The sequence below is a fragment of the Oratosquilla oratoria genome, chromosome 11 (genome assembly GCF_046742065.1).
Source record: "Oratosquilla oratoria isolate Oo_2021 chromosome 11, ASM4674206v1, whole genome shotgun sequence".
NCBI classification, from domain to species: Eukaryota; Metazoa; Arthropoda; class Malacostraca; order Stomatopoda; family Squillidae; genus Oratosquilla; species Oratosquilla oratoria.
This window is the reverse complement of record NC_134787.1, coordinates 49,696,304-49,706,303: the sequence shown is the minus strand read 5'-3', so window position 1 is coordinate 49,706,303 and position 10,000 is coordinate 49,696,304. Positions and strand designations below refer to the sequence as shown.

At 43.8% G+C, this 10,000-nt stretch overlaps 1 protein-coding gene across 11 annotated transcripts in view; it reads right to left on the bottom strand.

The window, feature by feature from the left end:
- The window catches only part of LOC143029487 (putative glutamate receptor), a 28,985-nt gene that overhangs the window by 2,266 nt on the left and 16,719 nt on the right, over nucleotides 1-10,000 (bottom strand). For 7 of the 11 annotated variants that reach the window (XM_076192138.1, XM_076192139.1, XM_076192142.1 and 4 more), the window contains 9 exons: nucleotides 6,590-6,736; nucleotides 6,296-6,483; nucleotides 5,711-5,881; nucleotides 4,756-5,051; nucleotides 3,715-3,829; nucleotides 2,306-2,440; nucleotides 1,985-2,105; nucleotides 1,306-1,476; nucleotides 890-1,038 (listed from right to left, as the gene is read on the bottom strand). In XM_076192138.1, the coding sequence (XP_076048253.1) occupies nucleotides 890-1,038; nucleotides 1,306-1,476; nucleotides 1,985-2,105; nucleotides 2,306-2,440; nucleotides 3,715-3,829; nucleotides 4,756-5,051; nucleotides 5,711-5,881; nucleotides 6,296-6,483; nucleotides 6,590-6,736 (1,493 nt within the window). Of the gene's footprint in view, nucleotides 1-889; nucleotides 1,039-1,238; nucleotides 1,477-1,984; nucleotides 2,106-2,305; nucleotides 2,441-3,714; nucleotides 3,830-4,755; nucleotides 5,052-5,710; nucleotides 5,882-6,295; nucleotides 6,484-6,589; nucleotides 6,737-10,000 lie in introns of all 11 variants that reach the window. The other 4 variants (XR_012966841.1, XR_012966840.1, XR_012966842.1 and 1 more) reach the window with 3 other exon arrangements.

The following is a 10,000-nucleotide window of genomic DNA, read 5'->3' as shown; positions in this document are numbered from 1 at the left end:
GGCTATGCATATACACACTCATATGTGCACTTAGGCTATGCATATACACAATAATATGGGCACTTAGGCTATGCATACACACACACATATGTGCTCACATGAGCGCACACGCATAAAACACGCATTCAGACACAAATGTACACGTGCGTACACACAATGTACACACAAACATCCACCCACACACACACTCCATTGCTGAAAGATCGAAGGGAAAGAAGTGATATAATTACAGTATTCAGGTCGCTAAAGGAGATAGACTACAATGACAGAAGAAATCTCTTGATTAGGGACAGGAGGACCTTAAGGGATCATGAGAACCGATTGAGAAAGACTAAACGTCTAATGAATGTGAAGAAATGCAGCCATACAGTTTCCAAAATACAGATGCATAGCTGGATCAGGATATGAATTCAAATCTAAGTATAATGATTGGAAAATTGAAACCATAGTTGAAACCTTACCTGAAATAAGTTTAAATTATAGATGAATTTGAAACTAGGCGAGAGTAAGAGACAGAACCACATGAACGTTTCTCCTTTCCTATATACTACAATTAGCAGAGCTGGGCGCGTTCCTATGTGAATTCCGCTTTAGTTTGGCCGCGGTTAGTGCTCCCAAACTGTTAAAGCTTAAGAGACAGGTTCATACCGAAATAAATAGTCCGGTAGGGTAAAGAAATTTTACGAAGGCCGCATCCAAAAGGTAGGCCACATACTATACCGGCGCCTATGTTGCTTTAATAGTTTGGAAGCGCTAACCGCGGCCAAACTAAAGCGGAACGCACCGAGGAACGCGCCCAGCTCTGACAATTAGGTAAATCCACACACACGGTAGGACCCACTGGGAAAACATAAGAAATCTGAAAATCTAAAGTTTGTCAGCGACCTACCCGCAGAAGGCTGACGTAGACGGTTCCCCTGCGAAGGGCGAGCCCGTAGCCCCTTTCGACGGCGGCCTCGTAGAGGTCCTCCAGGGAGTCTATGGGTTTCTCGAAGGCGGGCAAAGTCAAGAACGAGGTCAAGGTTCCCGAGTACACGACTGTGGGGATGAAAAAAAAAAAAACGTAGGCACAGGTATGACTATAGCCTATCCCAGGGACTTGGAATGCTGTCAGTATAGATTAAGTATGGCATATCCCGTGCCAGTGGCTCTCACTAATAAAAAATTTCATTATATCAGAGGACACAGCCGTTTTGCCGTAATATCGATAACAAACTCAACCAAAAGCAATACCTCACCCCTGGACTCCGTCCGGGTGAGGTGATGATTGTAAGAGACACCTCGTCCTCAAACTCGAGAAGTTACCGTAAACGATGAGGACGAAGAAATACCAGGCGAGGGTGGCGATGCGCGGGGCGTCGAGTTTGGCCCTCTGGAGGTCGTTCTGCAGGACCAGACATCGGAAGGCGTTGAAGACGCTGCCGACGAAGCCCTTCAACCACGCTGACGAAGTCTCCAGATGGAGTTTCTCGTGACCTGATAATGTAAAGATTCGTCTATGAGAACTTTGACTTCGGCTTTCGCACAGATGCAGATCAAATGCAAATACGCGTGCATGTGTAAGCACACGTAGGTTTACGTACATGCTTGCGCACACATTCGTACGCATATACATATATATATATATATATATATATATATATATATATATATATATATATATATATATATGTGTGTGTGTGTGTGTGTGTGTGTGTGTGTGTGTGTGTGTGTGTGTGTGTGTGTGTGTACACATGGACGCAAACACGCGCGCACACACACACACACACACACACACACCCACACACACACACACACACACACACACACACACACACACACACACACACGCACACACAACTACCGCTGCTGCTGCTGCTGCTGCTGCTACTACTACTACTACTACTACTACTACTACTACTACTACTACTACTACTACTACTACTACTACTACTACTACTACTACTACTACTACTGCTACAATTAGATTACTGCTGAGTCTTACCGTCAATTTTTGACGTCTTCTCCAAAGGTATCTGGCTGATTCTGAGCTTCCTAGCTGCCGACCTCACAAGAAAAATCGCCAAACCCGTGAACACGACTGACGCCAGAAGACAGAGCCATACCTGAGCAAGAGACAGCCGTATTAGCGACCACAGACGAAAAGAATAGATGGCGGTGGGCGGGGGAACAAGTAGGTAACAGGACTGACGGGTACGGAAGTTGGGGGTAGGGAGGAATGAGTGCCATTGACGTCCAACTCAAAGAAAAAGAAAAAGAAAAAACACTCCCGGCAGACTCTTTGTCTAGAAGCTTTGGAACTCACCTGAAGAGAGAAGGGCTCGACGATGGCGAAGGCGCGGTTCTTGGCCCGGGGCGCTCGGGTCACGATCGTGGTCTCGTGGATGAAGTAAGGGTTGCTGAAATCGACCACGGAGGCGCGTGTCGGGGTCAGAGACATCTGCAAAGGGCCCCGCGGAGCGTTATTTTCCCTAGCTCCAGGGGCAAATGGGACTCAGACTTATCCTAGTCACTGTCAGCCCATGCAAACCCTTTTGCTTCCGTCAAATGCAATGCCCTCGCAACACCAGGGGTACCAATATGTGTGTCTGTGTGTGTGTATACATGCTCGACGGCGCAGTGGTAGCGCTCACAATTGCTACTCCAGCGGTCCGAATTCGAATCCCGTGCAGGACTAATATTTCGGTATCGCTGCGCTGCGAGCCGTTATTCCAACTCTCGTGGGCGGAGAGTTGCGTGTGTGTAAGGTCACAGCATTACCCATAGATGGGTCATATATGAGCTCTGAGTTCTCATTTGGGAGGTTAATAGCTGTCGATCATGGGTTCAACACGTGATCCAAGACTATGGTGAATCACATACATACTAGGGACGTGCCGTGTAGGTAGGCAAGGTTAGCAGTGCTTGCCCTGGGAAGAGATTGGATTTTCTGTACAAATAGGTTAGTATAATTAGTAAGTTAACTTTCTTTGTATTTCCATTCTTTTATAACATTGATATTTTTTATGACATTTTACTCCATAAAATCACCAACTGTCTACTTTGAGTAATTACTGACGCCACGTATCTGGTATATACATACACACACACACACACACACACACACACACACACACACACACACACACACACACACACACACACACACACACACACGAGTCCAACACGTGATCCAAGACCATGGTGAATCACACACACACACACACACACACACACACACACACACACACACACACACACACATATATATATATATATATATATATATATATATATGTGTGTGTGTGTGTGTGTGTGTGTGTGTGTGTGTGTGTGTGTGTGTGTGTGTGTGTGTGTGTGTGTGTGTGTGTGTGTGTGTGTGTGTGTGTGTGGATGTGTAGAAGTTTCACTGATAATGTAGTTCGTACAAATTGTATGAACAGAGCTGAATTTAGGAGCGAGGACACGACTTTGTAGTGAATCTACACGAGTGGATCTTGAGCTGAGGATGGAGTGGGAGGGAGCGTGGGGGGTGACTGCAAAGTGCCTGTTAGCAACTTGAGCGATAGGTTAAGACGACGCTATCGCCATATTTGTTGTTACTTCCCAAGATTTCTATCACCTTTGATTAGGTTAGGTTAGGATTGGTTTAGGTATGCTTGGTTAAGTTACATTAGGCTAGACTAAGGTTAAACTAGATTATGTTAGGAATTGTCGTCTTAAGCGGCAACCGACCCCGTTGATGCAGAAGTGTCCCTGCCGCCGGGCCAGCATCCCGACCATCCCGGTAGCGCTCCCATTGGGCAACAGGTTGCCCCACACGCGGTCCGGGGGCGTCACCAGCTGGTACCTGCACAAGAGAAAAACGGGACAAATAAATCTGACCCAGGAAATCCTCTGGGCTGAATAAAGCCGTCTGGGCCTTCGCCAAAACAAAATTTTTAGCCCTTTTGTTGCAAAGGTGACTTCTTTCAACTGAATAAATCGTCTGGCGGCAGCTAGAATGAAGTTTAATGCAGCGAGGGGCTCAAGATGAGCTCGGAATGTGTTAAGTAGTGGTATTCCCAAAAAAGATCTTTCCTTATGTAAATCTTATATAAATCCTTGGAAGGGAAAGATTTATATAAGGAGAGAATTTTTTTAAGAATACCACCGGAAGATTTTTATGGTGGTATTCTTAAAAAAATCCATATATAAATCTTTCCCTTCCAAGGATTTATATAAGATTTATATAGGGAAATATTTTCTTTTTTTTAAGAATACCACCGTAATTCTTTAATTGTGAAAGAAATTTCTCTTGACTGAATGAAATCACCTGGCGGCAGCCAAACGGCACCAGCTAGATACAGCTCTTTCGCTGCGAAGACGGCTTTCCCTTATATGAATAAAATCGCCTAACGGTAGATACAATCTAATATATGATAGTACTAAGCATGAGCGTGAGTATGTATATGTATGTGTTGGTAAGGTAAGGTGAGGATTATATGCCACAAAGCGCCGAGTAGATGCCCTATGCGATATAGGGAGTGTTAGAGCAGGTAACATACAGTCGCTGCGAAAAAGCAGAGAAACGTGGGACTCAAACCCGCGACTAGGAGATTGCGAGATCTGCGCGCTTCCGATGACGCCACCAGTGCATTATGGGAAGCCAAAATGATAAATACGGTATCCACCAAACTAGGATAATAAATAACCCAAAAATCTTATGGATAAAACAAGTAGACAGATAAACAACAATAATAATAAATAAATTCGATGTAGTGCGAGATCGCTTACGTGAAATTCAGCTTCTGAGCCAGTGACCACAGAATATTGGGATCCAGACCGCCCAAGGGGACCACGGTCCCGTCAGGGCGTTCCTCCAGGTTATACCACATTGGGTTATTGAGAGCCGGAGTCTTCATCAGCCTCCCGCCGAAGTCGCTGTAGTAGGCCTCGAGGTCCGGGAACACGTCCTCCTTCAGACGACGCGAGCTTCTGCCTCGGGGTTTCTTCCTGTTCTCAGACTCGAGGGCGACCTTCTCCTTCGAGGAGGACCAGTAGCCGATGGGGAGGAGTTTGACCTCGCCGTTCTGGAAAGGCAAGTTAGACCTTCAGTCGGTGATAACCAGCGCTTCTCTCCATCAGGAGCTGGGTTGCTACTGACGCGGCCGCCATAGCATACATCGTAGGTTAGCTTGTTTTATTTTTCCTTCTTCGGTTTTACTCTCACTCAGTTTTAGATGACTGTTATGGGTAATGTTATCGTTATTGGTGTTATTATAATTGTCGTTAGTGTTATTATAAGTAAAACAGCTTGGCGACAGAATACGAGGAAAAGTGTCACCCGGTATGGCAAGGAGTTGGCCCGTTGACATCTTGAGGAGTTTCCCTCAGCTTAGAAAAAAAAATCGCCTGGCGACAGCACGCCTTTGGATAACATACCAGAATACCAGGAAAAGAGTGTTTCCTGTCTCCGTAACATTTTGTTTCGGATATTGTTTTTTTTTCGAATTTCGGAGATTCTTAACAGCGGGTTAGGGCGTCGTTACTTGCGGCGAAGGTCGAGGGGATGGCGGTTTGAACCCTGCCACCGGCGAAGTTGGACCAAGGACATGATTCATTCAATTCCACGCTACAAAATCCTCTGTGAGGGGCACCGTCCTAGCCTTCCGATAGGGGGGAGTTTGTGACGTTAAACCAAATCATAACAGAGAGAACATCGGAGGGTTATGCGCCGGAGGAACCTCACCTGGTTGATCCGGGTGGAGAGGACGTAGACACCTCCGTCGTCGTCGTCGTATACACCGACGGCGAGCCAAGTTCCCTCCCTCAGGAGCGGTTCGAGGCCGGTCACGAGACGCGGGCCCTGGACAGGAACCACCCAGCGAAGACGTGAAGACTCGAAGTTCCTGTCGCGAACCTGAAGAAGGAGGGAGAAATTAGGTGGAATGGTTGGGTTTTTATTTGTATTTGTGTATATATCTATATTTGTTTATTTATATATTTTTATGTATTTATTCATTTACTTGATTATTTATTCATTCATTTATATATATATATATATATATATATATATGTGTGTGTGTGTGTGTGTGTGTGTGTGTGTGTGTGTGTGTGTGTGTGTGTGTGTGTGTGTGTGTGTGTGTGTGTGTGCCTGCCTGAGCGTGATGGTACTGTCTTCGGTCTTATAAAAAACAAGCCGCTCAGGCGATGGTTCGAATCCCAGTAGGAGAGTTTATTCTCATATATATATATATATATATATATATATATATATATATATATATATATATATATATATATATATATATAAAATTCATTTCGTGGGCCTCACCTGTTTGAAAAATCCCATGATGACGTCGATGTCGTCGATGAGGAGAACGACGTAGTGTTCGAAATCTTGATCGAAGTTTGCCAGGAGGAACCTATGAAAGGAGTCGAAATCTCCTGCTCCTCGAGCCTCCCTGAGGATGACTGAAGTTCCCATGACGCTCAAAGAATAAGCAAGAGGCCCGATCAAGTCTGAAATGGCAATGATAATCGACCTTAAAAAGTCCTGCATAAGAGCGACTTTATAGTGATAAAGCTCACGTTGCGGCAACATCTTGGGGTCCCAGGCATCGCTTACGACTTGTCGCTGGTTCATAGACAACGGCGAGGGAGGCGAGGCTCCTCTTCGGCAGGAGGAACCGGACCAGGTCGACCAGAGAGCGGTCACCCGCCGCCGCGGCAGACAGTGGGAAGGGCGTCCAGTTTCCGCCGGAGGAGGGCGTGGCTGAAATAATACCGACATTGGGTCTTCATCCGGTGCTGAATGATAATGATCAATAATGATGATAATAATAGTAATGATGAAAACGGAAAGAGGAAAACGAAAAATAACAATAACAACAAAAGGAAGAGTATTAAAATGAGATCTAAACAAGAAGAGGTCACTTCTTTCGGGAGAAAAGAAACTATATAATGTCATAAAAGAGTTGTGGGTTGACAGAGTCGGCTAGCTGGCACCCTCCTCACCCACGCGTGACATCACCTCGCTTTTCTTCCCGAAGTGTGACCTGTTCGTGTATAGACCTTATGAGCAATTTTCTTTCTTTCAGTGGCTCTCTCTCTCTCTCTCTCTCTCTCTCTCTCTCTCTCTCTCTCTCTCTCTCTCTCTCTCTCTCTCTTTCTTTTCTCTTTTTTTTTTTTAAGCATCGTGACTTACTCTTCAGTGGTCCTTGGGAAAGACCCGATTCGACCTGGAATCCGAGGAGCATAAGAGAGCAGACACCCACAAACCCCGTAATCAACATGGCAGCTTCCGGAAGCCTCCTGCAGTCTCCGTACAGTCGAGGTCTCTTACCCGGACAATTGACCAACTCCGGATGTCTGTGGGCACAAGTCACCTGCCCGACTCCCAGATCTCCATTGCCGGACAAACGAAGCGGTCTCCCTTATATACAGAAAAAGAAAAAAAAACAAAAAAAATCCTCTCATCCCTTGGCTTCCGAGAGGGAACCACGGAATTGAATACGATCGTCTGTCGGACACCATAATAAAAGAGAAAGGATCACCCGGAACGGAAGGGGTTCACGAGTCCGGCCGAAACCTCTTCACTCCCGAGGGGCTCCCACACACATGAATAAAATCGCCTGACATCAGAACAAATAGGATGAAAATTCCCACCCGGGAATGAAGGGATCAATGGGAGTGTCAAGTTGGGTCGAAATCGTGACCTTTACAAATGTAATATTAACCTTTAAGAACATCACTTGACGAAAAAAAGAAAATCGGGATTTGAATTAACTTCATTGTAATATCCAAACAGATCAGAATGTCATTATTAATTTTTGTTTATTTATTTTGAATATATATAGACTCTGAGGCGTCCTCGCTAGTAAACCAACGTTAAAGGGTTATTACACTGAGCAAATTTTCCTCCCACATCTTACCTCCAACCTCCATATGAATAACTAGAATATGACTTAGCTTACAGAAATCTAGAATTCTCTAAGAACATATTAACTATGTCTAACATTCGCATAGATTTACATTCCTAGTTCATCATTCAGCTTTGCTGTATATGACAGAAAGATAATTTGATATTCGGAGATTTGAAAATTCAAATATCGTAACCGAAGTCGTTTTCACTCAAACGAACTCTCAACTGTCGACGCTGGCGAAACCCGTGGAAGCCCAGTATGATAACCTAAGAAACGTTTGGTGATGGGGGAGTCTTCACCTCACGTCGAGGAACGTTTCCGGAGCACGAGTGAACGTGATCCTACAAGAACGAACGTTTCTGAGTGAACGTGTCGTCAACACAAAGACGAACGTTTCCGTGTACACGTGTCACCACGAGAATAGAACGTTTCCAAGTGAACGTGTCACCACAAGAATAGAACGTTTCCAAATGAACGTGTCACCAAAAGAATAGAATATTTCCAAGTGTGAACGTGTCACCACAAGAATAGAACATTTCCGAATGAACGTGTCACAGCAAGAACAAACGTTTGCCAATGAGCTATGCCCCCATAACAGAACGTTTCCGAGTGAACGTGTCGCAGCAAGAACAAACGTTTGCCAATGAGCTATGCCTCCATAACAATAGAGCGTTTCCGATTAAACGTGTCGCAACCAGAACGAACGTTTCCGAGTTATGAATATGTCAATACAAGCACAAACGTTCACCAGGGAACTTGCTCCTACAAGAATGGAACGTTTCCGTGTGAACGTGTCACCACAAGAATAGACACGTCTCCCAGTGAATGTGTCGTCAGATGAACGGAACGTTTCCGAATGCAAAGAACGAAAGCACAAACAGTTCTGAGAGTCATACACCAAGAGGCGCTGATTAGCTGCATCCGAAGTCGTCACCTGTACCCTGTGTGCTATGGGGACGGTTGGGACAGGTTACCCACAGTCGCTATCTGTGAAGCGGAGAGAGGCGTGCGGGACTCGAATCCGCGACGAGGTTACTTTTTGTTTAGAATATAGGAAATTTGTAAAATTCGGTAAGAGTAAGGTTTAAATATATATGTAAGATTAATTTTGAAATGTTCAGGTTCATATTAGGAAGCACAACGTTACTCAGTTACTGTATTTATTTATTTGTTTATTTATTTTTCTGTCTCAAGTAAATGGTTTAATTAGGCTGCAAAGAGTGTTTTATGATATAAGGTAAAGGACTCTCTTTATCTGTTTATCTACTTACATATTTGTTTACATATGTATACATCTATTTTCTAGTTTCATCTATCTATTCATTTTCAATATTTTTGTATTTGTCAATTCATTTATATATATATATATATATATATATATATATATATATTCATTAATTTACTAATTTATTTATACATTTATTTATTGGTCTGTTTATCTATTTATTTATCTGTTTAAACAAAGGCAGCTCCGCCCTTGCGCGATGATCCGAATGTCTAATTTAATTGTCAGGAAGAAAACTGCATAATGTCAGCATTCATGTTTTCTTCGTAAAACACAGAATATCTCATTTCAGGGGGCGAAAGGTCGTAGTCGGTTCCATTTCCGTTAGATATTGTAGGACTTTTTAATTAAAAGATTAACGGATTCTTTAACGTCTTGACCAACTTTGCCAGTGGTCAGACGGCTATCTGAGTAGTTTATGAGAGCCAGCCTCACACGAGCGTTAATAATGATGAACATTTATAATGAGCGTTAATGAGTGTATAATGATAGTTGGATTTTTCTGTCTGCGTATATAATGATATAGTTTTCTTAAAAAAAAAAAAAATAGATAAAAAATAAGGAGACTACGCCAGGAGGCGCGTAGCTGCGGTCGAAGCCGTCACCTTTGCCCTATGTGTTTGATCTGTTGGGGCAGGCAACATTCACTGCTAGGAATTAGGAGGAAGCGCGGGATTCGAACCCACAACTAAGTGAATACGAGATCAGCACGCCTCTGACTCGAATATTCATTTATATTTTATTGTAACGAATTTGCTACAGAAAGGACTAAGAGCACTATGATGAAAATATATGAAGAAAAATTTAACAATATTAATCGTAAGAACTC